Source organism: Fringilla coelebs, assembly GCF_963513975.1.
Source record: "Fringilla coelebs genome assembly, chromosome: 1".
NCBI lineage: Eukaryota > Metazoa > Chordata > Aves > Passeriformes > Fringillidae > Fringilla > Fringilla coelebs.
The window spans coordinates 57,287,198-57,308,531 of NC_140028.1; the positions used below are offsets into that span (position 1 = coordinate 57,287,198).

Below are 21,334 nucleotides of genomic sequence, written 5' to 3' on the forward strand. Positions count from 1 at the left end.
GTAAAGCAGGTCACCATGGGGTTTTTTTCCAAGCATATTCCCTCTTCTCAATTAACCACATCACAGTTTAAACATATTCTGGAGTTTTAGACCATGCCACAGCACTACCAAACACTCATGTATCACCAGGAACAAGGACAGAGCAATAAAAGCTGGACTGAATGCTGCAATAGAAGAAGGGAAGAAGGTCTGGGGTGGTGCAAGGATTAGATCTTCAAAATATATTCTCCAGAAAAGAAGCAAAACCAAGTCTACTTTTTTTTTTTTTTTTGGTGGAGGGGGGCGGGAATGGCCGTAACAAAAAATAGAAGTAAAGGTGGAATTAAACCCACAGTTTGAGAAATTTCAAGTGTCTATGTGTTGGGGCATGTAGGTACCATTATAAGCAAGCTGTGACAATAGCAACAGCAAAACCTAGAGAGCTTCTCAGCTCTCCATGAGGAAATCCCTTACCTGATAAAGGTGGAGCCCAGTTGCAGATTTCTATGTGACAAATACGACTGTGAGTGTGCTCTTTGCTGTTGTTGGAGGACAGGTCTCATCCCCAAGGCCCTGCAGTACAATGTGATGGTGGGGAATTGTCATTGAGCCTTCTTTGGTAAAGGCTCTTCCTGCAAACCCTGGCTCCCCTTCCAAAGCATCTCCTTCTTGTAGGGCATATGAGGAGCCGCTGAAGGAACTGGGGTTGTTTAGCCTGGAGAAAAGAAGGATCAGAGGAGACCTTATTCTCTGTACTTGCACCTGAAAAGGCTGTAGCCAGGAGGGGGTTGGTCTCTTTCCCCAGGCATCCCGTGACAGGACAAGTGACCCCCTGAAGCTTCACCAGGGGACGTTCTGGTAGGACATCAGCAAAAGGTGGTCAGACATTGGAACAGTCTGCCCAGGCAGGCAATGAAGCCACTGTCCCTGGAAGTGTTCAAGAAACAACAGGAATTATTTAGTTCGCACGATAGGGCCCAGTCAAAGTTTGAGCTTGATGCTCCTGGAGGTTTTTTCCAGTCCATTATTCTATTTTGTGATTGTTAATTTCAAACCAGTTTCTCACAAACAGGTCTGAAGTCCTGCAATGAGATCAGACAAGCTTAAACCCAGCGTATTTTTGAGAAAATAAGATTTATTGTTAACTTTGCTATCTTTTACATGCTGCTAATTGGAATGTGGTATTTAAATAAATCCTCACTTGTTACTGATGAGTTATTTTATTCGTATAAAAGTGCTAATGCCTCCTATTTTGAAAACATTTACCATTTTCTCCTTTACTTACCAGCCACAGTAAAATTCATCATATAGTTTTTGTTTCTCCCAGCAGCTACATGGAAGTACATCGCAAAGTCAGAGGCTGTAATGTTTTAAAAGACAATCCTGGATTTTTCCTGATCAGAGCAAACCACTGGTGTACATTCTTTGAAATCTAAACCAAAGCTTTGCTTTCCTGACGAGTTGCACAGAATGACAATATCTACCCAATCTGCTTTAATCCTTTCCCACATCGCTCACTGCACTGAATCTCGATTTTATCAGGGCAAGTAAAAGCAACATTTCCTCCTGGCTTGGTAAACATGGGATTATTTTGTTTCTCAGATACTTCAAAAGCATCTGCTGAAAAACACAAAGCCCAGCAAAAATCTGCTTATAATTAATTCAGGGGAAGTTTAGTACCCACAATTCCAGCACAGCAAATGTTAATGAAATTGACTTTCAGCAGAACGATACTGAAATAATTTGAAATGCTGAAAAATATAATTTATACCTACCTATGACTTTACTTTTGCACGTGTTTAGACAAAACAGTCTTTATGGAACTCTGAGTCCATGATGACGTTGCAAGAAGGCTGTTTCTGTAAACTTTGAGTACATGAATGTTCTGTTAACAGTTTCAGCAAATATTCAGCAGCATAAATTATGGGGCCAATCTAATTAAACTTGGCATAATCTTGTTCTTCTTTCACGCTAGTTATATTAAGAAAATGGTTTGATGTGACCCTCAGGACATCTTTAGTAAATTATGTTAAAAGACATTCCAGCCTAAGAGCTGCAATTCTCCCATTCACAAAATTCACACCACCTAAATTTAAAAAAAAAATCTTATCAATTCATATACTCTACTTGGGAAAAATCTGTATGGTCTCTCTGTCTGTGGTATGAAAGAAGACTTCCAGACAAATTCAAGACTTCAACCACTTAGAAACCATAGATATATCTTAAATAATTTTGACTGAAATCCCTTTGAGTTATTGTCTTTGTTAATATAATGTACTCTTTTCTACTTAAGAAAATAAATGTTTAAAAGTCTGCAATAGAAAGATTGTCAATTTCTCTGACATTCAGAGCCACTTGATTTCTAAAGTCAGCTTTGTAATGCCTGCATCCCATAAGCTAGGATGAGTGCTGTCACTTTGCTGAAGACTTTAATGTTGGAAAAGATTAATGATCACACTGTTTTTCTTACACTATAAAAGGATCAATCTTTCAAGTTCTTCAATAATATTTTTTTTAATTAGATGTTTTTAAGTAAAAAGTCACTACAATATAATTTTAATGTGTTTGTCTCTCTCTGTGGCAACAACTGGAAGGTAAGTAGGCTACCTAGGAAAAAGTGATTCATGTTGACAGGATGGAGACTCCATTGTGGGAATCTGTAACTTCAGAGAGCCTCTCAGTCTCTGTGAAACAGGGAGTGAAAAAGTCTAGCCTGCAATTTTTTATCAATGGAATACAGCACAGAAAAATTACATTCCCTCTGCCTTTGGAGACCTGAAATATGATTAAAATGTTGAAATGTGGAAAGACAAAAGGAACACTGTCTAATGAGTTTACCTAAAATAATTAATAAAGAACTTGAAGATCCATGTAGACTGCAATCAAGGAGACTGAAAGTTAATGACAGCCAAGGACAGAAGAGAGATAAATTCACTAAACCAAACAGAAGGTGTAGCACAGTGAAGCTGATTAACTCTTTACACAGCTTGTCAAAGACAGCTAAATTTCTATTACTGAAGTTGACTGCAAAGGCTGGATAAACATTTAAGTTATCATGCAAATTCCAGCAAAAATTTAGTCATGGAAGTCTGAGTATTATTCAAATTAGACTGAATGACTGCTATGATGGGACTCTACACTTACAAAATAGGTTCCTTAAAGTGCAGTCCCCCAAAATTCACTACATTAAATCAGGTAAATTTTTTTTAATACCTTGCAGATACAGATCAGCAGATTCATTGAGATTTGCTAGGGAAGAGGGGTAAATGAAAAAGGGATCAAAACCCATCCTCTCCCTGGAACACTGTATTCTTAAAGGTCAGATCCTTTCCTCAGACCACTAACTTCAGCAACAGCCTGCTTTACAATAAACCACATATTCTTGCCAAAGAAGTCTTGCCTTTCATTGTGCAGTCTTTGCTCTGGTTTTCCACCAGGAGAGCAAGCCTTACTGCTACCCACATTCACCTCAGGAGAGCTGACATCTCCCCATCTTCTCCTGGGGGCATCCTTGCTGTCCTAATTGTTTCATTAGAGGGTCACCCTGAACTCCAGGTGTTTCTCCTATGTAAACATGCTTAATAGGGAATTTTGTGTATGATGATGCTGCCTGCCACCTTCCAGAGCATTTCCCCCTGACCCTAATGATAGGACCTTATAACAACCAGCCTTCTTCCCTGCTGCTTTGCCATATATTTCCTAGAAAATTGTACATTGCACATATGGTCAACTGGGAACAAAGAGATAAAACATTTCCACCAGACAGATGAAAATCCCTTCTGTCTTAAAATTTATTCTCTGTTAAAATTATCCCATGTTATATTTGCCAAAAAATATATCCCAGTTGCTTGATAGTATATAATATTACAACATTGCAATATACTATAACAGGTACATTACAAAGCTAAGGTTGCCTTGCGAATTCAGTGAAGATTTTCCATGTAGAAATCTTGATATAACGGTATAATTTGCACATATACAAATAAGAAATATTATGTTCCTAATGAGAACAAGGTACATGCAGCCAAATTAAAATAGAAGCAGTTTGGAGAGTCTTTGCTGCTTTACATTCTATCATGGCCATTTCCAAACACAGACATCATAACATTTTTTAAATTTCTTTATTTGTTTACATATTTGCATATTTGCATATTTGCATATTTGCATATTTGCATATTTGCAAATTTGCAAATTTGAAAGTGTGCAGCAACATTAATGTATTTTCTCTCTTGATGAATAATGTTAATATCTCCCCTTATTATAATATGGTACCTTGAACAATTTATATGATTATATAAGGCACAAACAATGGCAAATCAGGCCTACGTAGTTCTAATTAAATCCTCTAAGTACGCTACAGCATTCCAGGCTTTTGTTTTAAGCAATTGTCCCATTTTATTTTGACAGCAGCATCAGCATAGTCCTTTCATCCTCTTTCTCCTCTGTTCAGTCACTTACTTTATTTAGCACCTTTCTAAACAGAGTTTCTTTGCTTTCAGCCTGGTACGTGTGGGATGAAAACCTCCCGCTCCCACAAACCCTTCTCTGGGAAAGAAGCACACCCACAGCCCTTCACCCCTGCCACGCACAGATCCGGGTGACACGCCACGTGTGAGCTGTTCTGAAATGTTCAATAAAAGTTCATTGTTGCATCGGATAAAAATAGACTCTGCCCTTCTGCTGCTCATGCCAGACACTGCCATTGCTGTCTGCTCTGCCCATGGTCACATCATCCTCCTTCCTGAACAGAAAGTAGGAGGAGGTGACAGTATTCAGGATAGGTCCAGAGGCCTCTCCTTAGGAAGGAAGAGCTCATATGCTTGTTATCCTCCACCAGCCTCTTTTGGCAGCATGTTATCTCATCATATTTTGCAGTTGTACCTATGCCTATCTGATATTGGGTATTTAAAGGAGAAAAAAATGCAACATTTCATATTTTCAAAATATATTATCTTTCAATGTTTTTTTTGGAAAGCAAATATCAGGAATATAGAGGCATAGAAGAGTGTTAAGGAGCTCTCCGAGATTTAAAAAAATCAAGCAACTGAACTGAAATTCTGCGGCAGGGAAATATTTGAAGTTGAGAAAATCTTCTGAAGGAATAATAAAATAATGGTATAATTTCTCCCCATCCCCTCCTGCCCTTGCTACAAGCACTTAGAAGTCAAAATAACTCTTATGTGAAAGTCTGGTCCCCATTCATTGGTAGAGATTTTCAGACTTTCTCAATTTTTTCATGTCCACCTCATTTTTGTTTGGTTTGGGGTTTTGGATTTATTTCAGTTTGGTTTTTGTTGTTGTTGTTGTTTTGGCCTCCAATGGTTAGTTGATACTGTTTCTTCAGAAATTCTTTCCTTCTCTTAAAAAGCAATGCTCTCTATCAGAAATAACTAATGACCTAAGCAAACTTTTCAAAACTGCAAAGCAATCTCAGCTCTACAGCAGAGAGAGGTTCCCAGGTTCCACTCGGTTTGCTAGAGCTCCACACACACAGTTTTCTTCATCTGCTTGTCATGAGCAGTGACAAAAGAAAATAATTGCACTCGAAAAGGAGGCTTAAAATTTTAGGAAGAAAAATTTCTCTGGGGCTCTTCTTTTCACCAAGTAAATCAATTTTCAGAAGAGAAAATATTTTGAGTGACCCTTTCACCCCTCCTGAATAGACTAAATAAGGCATTATATTTAGGTCCTAAACTGATGTCTTCCAACTGTATTAGCACATACTACATGATTTCGTTAAGTTTCTAAAATCACAGGTTTTTAGAAACGATTTTTTTCAGTTTTAATGAGTTACTGACACCAGTTCTACAATTAGACTAGAAACTAGCAGTACTGTAGTGTTTGAAGAATGCATTTTACGTAACTGCAGCTGTTCTGATCATGAAAGTTGAAATGAAAGTATTTATAATCCTATATCCTTAAAACATCCCTTTAAATACATATTAAATTATATTGTGAAAAATTTGGTGACTCTTTGTGTACAAATTATTAATTCTGCATTATACACTAAGCATTGAGCACACAATTGTAATTCACCTGCCAACTGCAGTTGTTTGTATATATTCCATTTTTATTGATTTTTTTCCTGTTGTCAGCTGAACTTTAGTGGCCCAGAGTGCAAGAAAAGGGAGAAGTCAAAGAGAGGGAGGGAGAAAGAGTACAGTTCTAATAAGAATGAGAAAATCATTCTCTCTTCAGGTATACACAGTTATGAACTTCCAGCAAGGAGAATTTGGTTGCTGGAGAAGAAATCATCTGTTAAAATCATACAGAGCACTATGACAAGATTTACATGCAGAAGGTCTTGAAGATCTGAGAGGTCAGATTTCCAGACTTTCATCCCATCCAGGAATTTCATTGGTTCAGGATGAAGAGAACTTTACTAGCAACAGGAGTTAGAGGAGCAGACAGGAGTTAACACAGGACACTGCACTCAGGACACTGGTGAAGAAAGAAATACCTAATTTGTTTCATAATAAGTTTGCTATGCAGCTTGGTACCTGGTAGGAAAACAGAAAAAAATCAATACATCGTCAGTATTCACAATATATTCACATTTCTTTTTGTCCTTATTGACTTATAAACTCTATTCCTGTCTTAAAGGCCAGCTGAAAGAAAGGTTCAGCATCAGAAATATATGCAGCTGCAGAAGCTTTTGCAGATAGGAACATTTCAGACATTAAATAGCATTCACCTGTTAGTGATTTCCTTTAGAGTATTTGGAAGTTTAAATATCTGAATCTTTAATTCCTTTTATCCTCTGCTTTTTGTCTGCCTGTGTTAATTCAATAAGTTATCTTGTATTTCCCCAAATAAAATATTATTCCATCTGTCCTAGACAAAACTATCTCCTTAATTGTGAATACTTTAAAGCTGTCACTGTAGACTTTCTATTTTCCCATGCAATTCCATCCTATGATGATTTCCAAATTGCATTATCTCAAAATTTCATCCATCACATTTACTATATGGGAAACAAAAAACAAAGTTACAGAATTCTTGGATCTGGATTTAACTACTGGGTGTCACAGCAGTTATGCTGGATAGTAGAGATAATACCATACTTTATTTAAATTGAATTTCCAAGTGGTGGCTGCAGTAGCATTAAATTATGAAGAGTAGCTGAGAAGATGAAGTATTTTTGGCTTACAGAGGTAGCAGAATACTTGCCCTGAAAAAAAAAAATAAATTAACCCATTAGATTCCACTTGTGTTCCCTTAGCATTCCCCTGCTTCTGTAGGCATAATTGGAATGGGCACCCTTGTACCGTGTTTTCTTGTTTTCAAGGTGTTTTTCTGCCCATATAATTGCACACCTTTCACTTGTCAGCCCAACCCACTCCCTTGCTCGCATGTGGGTTGTCATCTTGCTTTCCTATTGAAGCTCCCCTCACCAGTCTGTTGTCAAGGATGCTTTTCTCCTCTGTCCTCAGGTGGGTCCTGTCTCTTTCTAGCATTCCTTGATCAATAAAAGAGCCCATGTGATAAAAAGCAACTTGTTCTTGACAGTAGCCATGAAACTCAGTCCTGGCCCCTGGACTTGTCCTTCTCTTCCCAGGACTTCTCCCTTCCTCAGCAGAATCAAGAAGAAGATGCCACCTAAGCTGCCTACGTCCTTGTTCTCCCCCTCTGGCACCATGTAATTGTGCCTGATGTGCTCCAGATCTCTCCTGGACTGATCTTTTGTGCCCATGTGAAAAAGCAGCAGGTGTCACTGCAGCACCCTGAGGTCTACCCTGGCAGCAGCAAATCTCCCCAGACAGCAGGATGTGTCAGCAGAGGAACAGAGGGAATGTGAGGGTCGTCTCCAAAGTATCCCAAAAGAGATAAAGGTCAGGTAACAGCCGTAGCAGCCATCTGACACATGTTCATCACAGCAGTGCTCGTATGGAACATATAAAACTCGCCTTCTAATCTTGTCTTACTTTGGTAAAAGCGCAGCAGTCCTCATGGGTACTGAATGTTACAACTTTTTCCTTAACACAGCACATTCCAATGCCAACAAAGTAACCAAGAGTACCTAACAGCATCATTACTCGTAGTAACAACGGAATGTTTGAAAGGTTAAGAATTAAAAAGAAGAAAATGGGGGAAAAAGGTAAAAAAAAAACCTCCCCAGAGATTAATAAAAGGGTCTGGATGCTCTGACTGCTAGAGAAATAATATTGAAAATGTTATCATGTTGTCTGTTTCCAAAACACAAATTTTTTCAGGTATGTCAACAGAGACTTACCTACAAGACAAAGAAAGCATTTCTCTGCTTCCTTTAGAAGTGGCAAGACCTTACACGGAGCATGACTTCATACTATTTATCTTATTTTAATAAGGTTTTAGACAAATGGGAGAAAATTCAGATGAGAACAAGAGCCGATTAAATTTAGAATCATGAACTGAGAAGAAAAGCTGAAAGAACTGTGTTTGCTTAGTGCAGAGGTATCACAGAAGCATAGAATCATAAATGTCTTGGGTAGGAAAGGAACTTAAAAATGGTTAAATTTCAACCCCCTTGCAGTGGGTAGAGACAAATTCCACTGAACCGAGTTGCTCAGAGCTCCTTCCAGCCTGGCATTGAACATTTCCAGAGATGTGACATCCACAACTTCTGGGCAAAAAAAATGAAGGATGAAGGTTGGTGACATGACACTTTCTCTTTTTTTTTCAGAGAACAACAATTAATTAAATCATTATTAACCAAGAGATATCTAGGTTAGTTATAACAGGAAAAAATCTCCTTGTAAGGCTGGTCACATGCTAGTATGACCTCACAAGAGTTTTATGCATGCATTTCCAATGTGGGAATTTCTCAGACACATTAAGGATATGCTTCTCCTGCCTCAGAAGGCAGAGATGGATGAAATGAATTTGGAATGTCTCTTCCAGCCTGAGTTTTCCACAATTCTACAACTGCTTTTGATCTAAGTTTTCCTTCGGAAAGGAAGAGGAGCTATCTCTTGTGCTCCCAACAGAGCTGGCTTGGTTTCTTTCCTTTTAGCGTTTTATAGTGAAGGGAGATCCAGTCTTTAGTTCATCATAAAAGATAAAAAGTAGGAAAAGCAGCATTTAACAGGTCAATAATCACAGCAGAAGTGTGAAAAAGGCATCTTCACTTGTCTCTGTCTTCTTGCTTTCTAATTAGGTGCTGACAATGCGGCTGACACCGTGTAAGATACAGAGATAATTCTGGCTCTGGGGAGCTCAGCATCCAAGAGCCAAAGAATGAAGGTCCCTCAAGATTAGTTCTTGCTTCCATGTGCTTTAAAAGTCTGATAATTTTTCACTGTAGACCTATGAATCACATTCTAAATTGAGACAGAGATAAATAGAAAGCAAGTTATTTCAGGTGAATAGGGACTTGAAAAAAAGCTATGCAACGTGCTGCTTTTGGCAGGCAGAAGAGCATTAATATAGAAGTAAGTGCTGAGTGGCATGGATATCATCACACTAGCCAAGAATAGAAAAGCTCTGTCTCTGCTATCACAGAAGAGGTTGATCACTCTATTTAAAAATTTGGAGTACTTCATGGTACATCTGGCATTTAAATACTCTATTAATGAACTTCCATTCTTATTCTGAGTTCCTAGCAAAACATATCCCCTGAGAACATGGTCCATTTTCACTGATTGACAGAAACAACAATTCACCCACAAATTAAAAAAAACAAAACCCCAAACCAGACAACTCCCAATAAAGAAGGGGAAAAAATAAAAAGAAGACCCCATCCCCCAGTCCCCCAAAACCAACAAAAAGCCCTAAGGAATTATGCAAGTCTGAGTAATTCACATTGTGGTTATAAAAGCCACTACATCTAAATAATTTTTTCCCATTCCACTCAGAGCATAGCACGGAAATTTTACAGTCAAACTAACACTATATTAACACCTAAGCAAAATGCAATTCCTGAGAAAATAAACAGAGTTTTCCAAATATATAGAAATTCCTGTTAAAATTAACAGTTCTGTAAAGGCAAATATACAAACACGGGACAAAATTATTCCAGGTAATTATAACTTCATTTGTTTTTAATGTAAATAAACATACCACACTGTTCTGCCATAAAGGCCAGTTTTTAATTAGTTGATGTATCATATAATTTTTCACTACTAAAGACTTTCAAATTTCTATCTAGATGTGTAGCAAAGCATGGTGCATAGTAGATCAATATCAGTTTATGGGTATTTTAAGTCAAATTTGCATTGTAAAGTTGCTGATCATCCATTTTAAGATTTCTGATCCAATCTTAGCTGATTGAGTTCTGCATAACAAAGCTCTTTGCAAATTGTTCAATCATTTCTGCTTCTGTTAAATTTGAAATAATCAACATTCTAATTACATTTCAATGAAAACTTTAAAACTTTTTTCAGTGCCTACTGCATTTTGAAGCAATGCAGCCTAGAGAGCTAACTATTAATAAGGCCAAGAGGTTTTGGAAGGATGTGTGAAGCACATGAAGCCAGATGAGCCACTACTTCTCAACGCAGCATGAGTCAGAGGATAGTTTGTGGTTGTGTAGGAGGCATTAATACTGTGGTCTGGAAATGGGAAAATTATTGCGCTGAACAGCAGCTGACAAAGAAAATCTTCATGCTTTCAATAAGGGCAAGGCAGAAAAGGGTAAGATTATCATTATGGGCAATGACAATAGAAAGTTCTAACCAAGCAGTGATGGTACACGATGTATCATCACAGATATGAGAGAGCAAGAGGAAGAAAGTTGTGCGTAGTGTCTGTACAGGAAGCTTAAAATATATCTGTCAAGTTCAACGGAGCCCTGGACCTGGAAGACATTTTGCATGTAAATTATCACTAATTTATTTTGCCAGATTGGGAACAAGACAGGAATACACTTCAGGTTTGAGAATTCTTAAGTTCTAGATGAACAGATATTAATGGAAATCATATTTTTAACCCAAAATTTGTCTGCTGACATCTTAGTTTTTCTGTTTATGCACCCTCATTATAATGCTCTATGGAGTCAATTAGAGCTGAAAAACAAGAGACTAAGAACTTTAAGGCAGATATGTAGATAACATGACAAAACCTGAATTTCCTGGCCAGAATAATTCCTTAAACTCTTTTCCTGTAAATTGATACTTTATTCATACTTTTAAAAAAACCATCACAGATGAGTAACTTTTGTACTGATGGCTTTAACAGAGCAGAAAAGAACCAAAGGACTAAAGACAGGTCTGGAAGAGGATAAAGTAAATAAATTTATCCATACCTCAAGTGGCCAAAGGTAATCAAATACCAGATAAACCAGAAAAAGAAAGTGCACATCATATAAAGAAAAGGAATCTTCCCAATACTTCTTCCAACACTTTTGTAAATTAAAGTCATTCAATGTTTCCTTTTCACGTTCCAAAGATTGCGGACATATCTTTTTTCATATCTTGTCTCACACACATTTCTTTGCAAAATTTGATAGTTTAAAACAAAAAAAAGAAGGATTGCAGGAATTCCTGCTGCTGCTTTGCTGCTGTTAGATACATGGCTGGCAACTGGTGAAATGTCACTTGTTGTTTAATGTGGTCACCTGGGTATGAAAAGCATAAGATGCACCTCCATGCAGCCCTGTCCAATGGACTGTCCCAGTGCACTGCTCTCTTCCATTTGAAATTAAAAAAAAACATAAAGTTTCAACATCTGCAGCTTCAAATACCTTTTCTTCCAGTCAGCAAGTGCATGAATTAACATCTCTTTAATGATCTCTTCACACAATTCCTGTGTGACGTCTTCAATTGTAATACTTCTTCTAGTAATAATGACTTCAATCTCTGCTCCTCACACTGAACTTGAAATCAGTCTTCAGACATACATCCCTACCCATTGTACCTAAGAAACTACAGATGACTTTTAAACTGTTCATTAAGAATGATGGAAAAAAAGATACTGACTATTCTTACATAATCAGTGTATCTTAGAAAATATGTAAAGAATTTTTCTCTGAAAGTAAGTGTTTTGTCTGCTTAGTGCAGGAGGATTTGTGACTCATAAAATGTGGGAACATTGAGGATGAAAAAAAAGTCCCTTGAATTCACTTCTGAAAACTGTTGGATATATGCTCACTCTGCAAAGAGGAAAAAAAAAGAAGCCTCAGATTCACCCAGCTGGCAAGTATCTTCCTGTGGGATAACTAAGTGTTCTTTCCCCATACATTCATGTGTAAAAGAGGCAGCACGAACTCTCAAGTTCTTCGTAATTATGGTGCAGGATTTCAGCACTCTATCCACATGTAAGAATATCCTGTAGCTACATAACCTGTCAAGTTTCTGATATAATATCCTGAATATTTTTTCTTTTCTGTCAGTCTGTTTCAGTAACTGCTTCAGTCACTGGGCATAAAGAAAGCATGGATAATATTGTGCAGTCTGCAAGAGTTCTCTCTCACCTATTTCACAAATGCCATAGGAAAGCTTCAGCCAAAATTCATGGCAAAAGGAACAATATATGTCTAAGATTTTTATTATATATTCTGATAAATCTCCAGGACTAAGTTAAGACCACATCTAGTGAAAAAAAAAAAAAATCTATCACTAGAATGATTGCATCAAAAAAATTTATATAAGTGGGGATTTATCAACAATTCTAGGGTCTTCCATCTACCAACAAGGAAGACAGAACACCAAGAGATGATCTCTGTAATGAAAGTTATAGTCTCCTGTGTCTCCTAGGATCTCAGGTCCTTATGCCAGTTCAGCCATCACTTTTCTTTTTTTTCCTCAGTTTTGTCCTTGATTGAAAAAGAGCTGGGTTCACCCCACCCAGACCATGGTGGGGTGAATTGCTGTTCTGTGACCAGGGACTGAGCCACAAGAAGAGTCCTAAATAGATTTTCTCCAGTATTATTTTGACACCTCAGACACTATAAATATGTTGTGGTCTCTTATTCATTCAATACATCTTTACCCCGCATGGAAGAGTGCAACCACCACGGACATTCTTTTTATAAGGACACCTTTAGTCTAAAGGAAAAGAGATATTGTCAAAATAACAAGAAAAACATGCTTAATGTTTTTCAAATACCTGATTTCTTTCTTCTCTTTCTGTTTTTGTTTTGAAAAGCAAGCCATGATCCCCAACCTTTTTGAACATCTTCATCTCGTAGTGTCAGGGTTTTGTTACCATGTGAGTTTCTAGATCTAGTGGCACTGCTGTCACCATTAGATACTCTTTGAAATCTTTACTCATTAAGGGTCAGCACTCAAGGATTCAAACTATGCAGATCAGAATCACACTAAATTTACTCACTTTGTATTCAAATTTTTAAAAATTATACAAAGCACATGGGAAAGCAGAATCAGACTCATGACTTCTGTTGATTACCGGGAATGAAGCATTAGAGCAACTTGGAACCGATTGAGTGCAGAAACATTCGTTGTTTTGCAAGACAGTAAAAGTTAACCCAAGATACTTTATTCAAATTTATGTAAATACCAGTAGATATGATTGACATGTGAAGAACATTTCACATTTAGTCTAGTTAAGAAATCTCCATCATGAGCATAATGCCATATGGCATTATTTCCATTTATTTCTGCTATTTCCTTTCAATGGAAATTTTGGAATCCCATCATATATTCTACATCTATAGTCTCCTGTCAGCTTTCATTGAAGTATGCACTGCAGATTCCTCAATGGCATAGTTACCTGCTTAAGCTGGTGCAGGAATGTCCCTGTGTCCAACAGTAAGAGGTTATTATGAATAAATCCTAAAAATTTTCAATGCCTTGGTGGCATGATTTAAATTATAAACCAGGCTTCAGTTTTGATTGACACAAAAACTTTAATAATACCTACTTAACTTCACAGAGCCAATTCACAGAGCAAGCTTAAGTTTCATTTTGAATATATGTGTCCACAAAGTTGCATGCTTTTACTGGCACACGCTTCACAACTTTAGCTCAGCCAATCCATATTTAAAACTAAAAGCATGAACTACAATGCATTAGACACCATGCAAATCACAAGAAAAAGAAATTAGTCTATTAAATTTTTGTTGATTAACTGAAGAAGAAGAAATGGATTTTGCAGTGAGTTGTTTATTTGTCTGGGGGACTGTAGATAAATTATCGCTTTTAGAAAAGTAATGTCTATTGAGAATCAATAACTTATAAATCCAAACAAAAAATACCCCACACTAAAATTGGAAAAAAAGTTTAATTACCTACAAAATGATCATTCCTGTATGTTGGCCAGATTTCTTTATTCTATGAAAAAAAGATACCTTAGAAAGCACTTAATATACCAGGACCCCAATTATTTTTTATGTGAATCTTTTACAACAAGATTCATATACAGTAAAATATGAGACTAACATTCAGCTTTCTCAATAGTCTTACCCTGGTGCAGAAAAAAAACCACTTTAAAGATGAACATCAATGTCCTGATTTTACAATTTGGAAGACAAGAAAAAACATGTATCTGGTGTCAGCAGCAAGCTAAAATACTGTCTACATGGATGTGAATTTTACTGTTTATTTAGTCTCAGCAACATGTCCAGGAGTTAAAATACTTTGTACCGACAAAGGTTCTGGTAAAGTAAGATAAAGCCTGACTGAAAACAGTTCTACTATGACTGCTTCATAAATAAAATACATTCTCTAGAGTTTGGTTTTAATAACATTTAATTTGCAGTGTAGATTAAAGTTGTAATATTTATCTTTACTGGCAATACACTTCATTTTCCTCAAATCAGATCATGTTTATACATATCTACCAGGAGCTGAACCAGATTGTTCTCAGAAATCTTGATTCTTTAAATGGAAAAGGATTAATTTCTATTCAAAATTATTGTCTACCTTTGTATTTGATTTAAATAGACATACTTGAAACATGAGGGGTTTGCTGTTGATTAAGGTTTCATTTTTAGTGTGCTCAAACCAAGAGAGAAATCCCACATGCCGAGAATACTGAACCCTACAGAATCATTTCCAAAAAACTTACCTCTGGTATCAAATCCACTTTTTGTGTGGCTTAGAGGGCACTCAAATCTGTAAGGTGATTGCCTAATGGAGGTGCTGGACAGAAGAAGATCATTCCTCATGAAGGTGACTGCACTGTTTCTTTGTTTCTTGCACCATTTCAGATTAGCTCTAGCAGAGACATCCAGGAACAAACAGCTGGTATCAGTGCTGCCTTGGCCAGAAAACAGGCTACAAGAACTTCCACATCTCTACTGCATCTAACTTCCAGAATTATATAGAAAATGGACCCATTGTGTAGAAGGGCTTTGCACTGTCAGAAGTCAGGTGGGATTGAACCAAATAGGAGATCTGTTTTGCCTGTCTGTCAAATGCTAGGAACTGAAATTTCCTTTTGATCTTTTATTTCTAGCTGGGAAATACAATCAAATGTTGAAGGGCATCTATTTTCACTTGGGGGAATGGGAAAGAGGATTATAATTTTTCTACATTATGACTAACAAATCAACAAAACAATAAGACCAACTGCTTATCTTTTGAAGGCTATTCTGTCGTATGTACATAATGATTCTTCTAAGTTTCTGGTTTTCAGTTGACCCATGTTGATTAGGCATGCATGGAAAATTACTAGAAAAGACTTCTTTCTCTTCTTAGTCATAGGACTGAAAGGGAAAGGAATGGGATGAGTGGTTAGGTAATTACAGGGTTTTTGGAAAGTACATGGACAGATACACAGAAAGTACATGGGCATAGCTAATCTTTTTCTCTCCTTCTTCCCTTTTCCATTCTTTAAAAAAATTTCTCTTAAAGAAAAAGTTGCAGCACCAGATGCTCCCTGAATTGGCACAGATTTCTGTCTTGCATATATCTGAATTTTTTTTTTAAATCAGATATTTTACGACCTGAGTAATTTCTATTACCTTTCTCAAAATTCCATCTGGGTTAGTTACAATGGAGAAAATGTTGGTTATAACAGAGACCATCATCTTCCAAAGTGCTCTTGATGAAGAGCATTATTTTCAAAATAAATTCTTCTATTGTATTTGTCTTTGGTATGTATGCTATAGATTGGATTCAAGACAGCTGTATTTTCTCTAAGAGCTACATTAAGTTTCATCCAGGATGTCTGGATTATGACAGTTCTTTTTTTTTTTTTTTTGGATATATGCACTGCATTTTCACTTTCTCAGTAAGCTTTGCAGATGAATCTGCAAACTATGCTTCCATGTTGGCTAAAGCACACACAGAAATTCAGTTTCAGTATTAACATAACTGAAAATTAAATTCATAGAGAAACCTAGAAAAAACTTTGATAGCACTACAAGCCAAACACTGCAAAAAAAGTTGCTGAAAAAACCCCAAGCCTACAAATTATTATTACTTTTATTTTGTGAATACTGTTAAAATTTATCCAAGCCCCAGTAGTGAATTTTGATTATATCTCTTATGATATGATAAAAAACCAAAGATGCTAACTAGGAATAAGAAAGCAACCGTACTTCCACAAAGCTGCAGGCCAATAATAAAAAGAACTGTGTAGTCCCTTTCAAAGACCATGGAACCAGTGACTACAGTGTGACATGATTTTATTCAATCTCTGCATATCTAGTACCCCCTAACAGGATATTTTCACTTTTGGAATCTGAAAAACACCATGTGCTTTTTACTTTCACATTCTGAGAAACACCAAGTTGGAGGCCTCAGTGCAGCTGCATCAGAAATTGTCTAAATTCCCACCAAAATCAATCTCAGAATAAAGTTTTCATTACCAATGAATCTATTGCAAGATGCATGGATACTATAACTGATGAAGCAGGGATCTTCAGAGTTTATCACCAGAAGAAAACAGAAATTTTCCATGCTATGTATCCAAAATGGACTGGTTTTTTTCAGACACCGCAGTTCAACACTTATCTATTATTCAGGGATTAAAATAATCTAAAGAGAAGATAAGACAGTTTCTATAGGTCATAAATTGGTGACTGGTTATAAAAAGCAACATCTTAAGGTCGGAGGATTTATTTGTGATAATATGTCATGAGATATTATTTTGGGATCAAAATTATGCAGCTTGAAAATTCATGTTCAAAGGTGTAAGAATCCTGAGTATTCATGACTCATGTTGAAATTTGTCAAAACAAGCCTCACTCTTACATTTTTAATGGATTTTTCCTGGGACAACTGCAAGTATTTTTGCACTTTGGCAAACCACATTTTTATGGAGCTGCTTGAAATTGGAATAATATGACTAATTTGAAGTCAAAACTAGGCTTGAATCAACCCATTAAAATTCTCTAATGAATAAATAAGTGTAATTTGAACAAAAGCTGACAACAGACATTAATATTTCAGGTGAATAATAGCCTGCACAAGCTAGAGAAGGACTCATCATCACAGCTGCTTAAAACATCTTCCACTATGTAGCAACCTGACTGGAAATCAGAATGTGCATATATTTATCTGTACAAAACTAGGCATCTTTTAGGATGATATAACATACAGTTCTTTTCCAACCTACATGATTCTACGATTTTCAATTTTCCAATGACTCCATTTTGCCACTGTAATTCCACATTGTTCATTGTTACAGTTACACTTATTTCTACTTCACCTTACCAACAAACAGAATCCACCAAATGATGAATAAGGAAATATCATCTATGCAACTTTTTAACTCAAAAATCTTTACTACCTGAATTTACTTACTTTTAGAAACAAAAGCTAACATACTTATATAAATATATTATTAATAATGTGTCTTGTTGTCAAAATTTAGAAAAAGCTTTAAAAGATTACTCTTTTCAATCTCTTAAGCTGACATGATTCTTGTCGTCCAGTTATCTGCAACAATTTTCACAGAAATTTCAAGTATTTTTAAAATTTTCTTCTTACAGAGAGCAACTCTGTGGGGAAGAAATCTGAGTTTCAGTGGGAGATGTCAATAAATCTTGACTTTTTTTTTTCCTTTTTATTTTCTTGTGATTTTATTTGCTTTTGCAAGTGATTTTCTATTTTTCCCTGCGTGGGAAATCATGTTCACTGTTGTAGGTAAGTGAAATTGCTGCAGATCCTGTATTCCTCTAAACAGGATTGGGATTTTGTTTTATGAGGAAGTGGTATTCTTTGAATTCATAGAACCATAGAATCACAGAGTCATACAATGGTTTGGTCTGGAAGGGACCTTGAGAACATCTGGTTCTGACCCACCTGCCATGGGCAGGGATACCTGCCACTAGACCATGTTGCTCAGAGCCCCATCCAACCTGTCTTTGAATGTTTACAGGGATGGGACATCCACAATTTTTCAGGGAGGACTACTCCTGTGCCTCACCACAGTCACAGATTCACCAGATATGTTACAAATTGAAAAAATTCCTAGATTACAGAGAAATATTTTATGCTAAATATTTTGTTAAAAGCCTGAGCTTAGTTTTCCAAATTATTTTACTGACTTTGTTTATTTATTTGTGTATTGTTTTTATCACAGTTACTTCAATATTTTGGGAATTTCCTCAAGTACTGGAACTTCACAGGAGTGCAGGCTTTGAGGATTAAGAAAGTCTTACGACAGGACACAATTTTTCTAAGCAGCTTCCTATTTCCTAAGAGTATTAATTACTTACATTTTAATTGAGCTAATGAAATTGTCAAGGACAATCCAAAATCTGGATTCACAAGGTATACCTAGATAGTCAGTAGTCCCTCTGGTGCTCAGTATAAAAATCTAAATGGAAGAGAATTGAATTGGAGACTGGGCCTCATTTATTTGCATGACAAAGTTATCTTTTCAAACAGATGAAAAGATTAACTCACATTTAGTTTGTCTCAGGAAACAGAGAAGCATTACTGATAAGAAAAGCAGGAAATGGGAAGCTTCAGACACTATACAGCAGATTTTGTATTTGAAAGGATTTATGAGTCAAATTGGTCAGATTCCTGGATGTTCTGTGGCATTACAGCCTTTAAATCTGCTACATTGGAACTATATGGATCCCACATTTAAATCTTCAACCTTCTGGCTGGCAGTTCTCACACTGCAGTTGCAGAAGAGGCAAAAAAAAAAAAAAAAGCGGATCTCTAACCTGAAATATTATTCTTTATGCAATAATACATGTGCATATAGTAGTTTACAGATGAGTGGTGTTCCACAAAAGCTAAAGTGGAATGAAAAATATAAGCATATGTTAATTTCTTTACGATTATTATTACAGATGATTTTTTTCCACACATCTGTTTTCTCAAACCAAAGCTAAGATATATTCAGGACATCTCCAAAATGAAGACATATTCCCTTAAATGAAAATTATTCTTCACTTATCTGTCTATATAGAAAATTGCAATTTTATTGCTCTGAATTTCTTGTTCATTTCTCTCCATCTGGCATTGAAAGGAAAACAGAAGTTAAGAAATAAATTTCTAACTCCTTATGATGACTAAGTATTGACGATATGTTGATGTCTAAGGACATTTGTTTGCTCTACAACAGACAAAATTACTACAAATGTCAAGAATTCTTGGGCAGCTGGCCCCAAGGAAGGATCCCTCATCATACCTGCTAAAAAAATACCCTGAACCAGGGCATTGCTGGGTCTGCCCCCTCAAGGCTGCAATTGAAGTCCCTCTGGACAACAGTACAAGTCCCCTGGAGAGACAAGGGCAACATGTCTGCAAGACACAAATCAGAAAGCCGTAGGTGCTGTGGGAGTTGACTCCACTCACACAATTTGGAAGCAGACACATAAAACATCATATTTGTTCAGAAGATGTAGCCTGTGAAAATAAATATCTGCCACCTCCACACTACCCACCTGGGCAGTGACACACCAGAGCAGGTGATGTGAGGAAAAACCCAATGTGCAGCTCCCTCACAGCCTCTCTTCATTCCCCCCTTACCTCTAACCCTCTTTTCTCCCTATCCCACTCAAACTGAAAGGCTGGAAAATCTGTGTCACACTGACCATTTGTGGATACAAGACTCGCAGCAGCAGCAGCAGCAGCACATCTCACAGTCAATCCATCACCTGAGCAGTTCTTTGGTCTCTGACTCTCCATTTCTCCACCCATCCTTCCCCACAGCCTGGCTCTTCTGTCCCAGTTATCCCATTTTCTCTCCATGTTTTGAACCCCCAAGCAGAGGGAAGGAATGCTCACAAACAAGCCACATTTAACTAAAGTAATTGGCCAAATGCCAATTATCGTTTGACAACACAAGCAGCACAGTGGAATTTTCCAGCCAAATGTAAAACTGATATGGTTTAAAGAAAAAAACAGAAACAGCAAAAAAAGATTGTGCAGCAAACACAATGCAGATCTACAGCTTGGATCTTAATCATGAGTTGAACATACATCTTCAGAGACCCTGGGTGAGTCATTTCATTTCCTGGTGCATTAATTTTCCAAATTCCAATACATAGATAATATGTAATGAATGCTGCTGTTTCAAAGCATGTCACAATAATCTCTGTAATGAGGTTTTTAATAGAAATTGCTATAAAACTGTGAAGAATAAGACACACATATAGGGCCAGCAAATATGTTAATACCCTTTTTAATGATTCATTAGTATTTAAGATTTAACAGATAGGCCTGTAGCAATAAGGGAGAAAGAGTGGTGAATATTCTTGCAGAAGGCTGTTACCACCAGAAAGAAGGGCCTTGAGTGTGGCAGTGCAGTGAAGTAGGAGACACTCAGAAAGGGAACAAACCACCCCAGCCACCATCCCTTTACCAGCAAATATGAGCAACTGGAAAAAGGCCAGGACAAAAAGGCTCTTTAGTTGCAATGACTTTTCAGTGAAGGTAATGAAGAGAGTGGGCTGGGAAGAGGGAGGATTTAGCAATTTCACACCTGCTGTGAGCACCCCTGTAGTTTAGCTCTGACCCTGTAGAAGCCAGGTTAACTAATCCAGAGCAAAAATTCAGTGACAAGCAAAAATTCTGTGGATGAGGGTCCGCCATCAAGAAAAATCTTTTTCCGTGCTCCATTCTCTGTTCCTTTAAGTGAGATGGCTGAATGGTACAGATGGATAAAGGCACAAGAATTCAATTTGCCTTTTCCTATTCTGCATCTAATTTAATTGAACAATCAAACACCCCAAACAGGATTAATCTATAGGCATGCCTTATTCAAAAACATTAGGGATAGGATTCTTCAGTATGTATTCTTTCATCTCAAAGGAGAAGTTAAATGGACATTAAACATTCCTACAAAGAGAAAGAAAATATTTGTAAATTAAATATGGATACATTTTGGGGATATCTTGATAAAGATGATTCAGAGAGGGAAAAAATCGAATCTTAAAGACTTTTCCAAATGTAGAAAATAAAGAAAATGGAATCTACATGCTCAAATTCTCAATAATTTTTTTATTCCTAAACACACTGGCCTGCAAGAGGCAATGTTATATAAACCATAGTTTTATGATAATATGTTT

General features: G+C 36.8%; 1 protein-coding gene across 1 annotated transcript; it reads right to left on the reverse strand.

Annotated features, from left to right (window-relative positions):
- Positions 1-483: 483 nt before the first annotated feature.
- On the reverse strand, positions 484-19,964 carry CD226 (CD226 molecule; the record flags this gene model as incomplete). Its single annotated transcript, XM_084204943.1, is given in 11 exon segments — positions 484-694; positions 1,261-1,349; positions 1,353-1,493; positions 1,497-1,510; positions 1,513-1,599; position 15,800; positions 15,803-15,857; positions 15,859-15,915; positions 15,917-16,056; positions 16,059-16,094; positions 19,794-19,964. Coding segments are annotated over 11 exon segments (1,002 nt in total).
- Between the last annotated feature and the right edge of the window lie 1,370 nt (positions 19,965-21,334).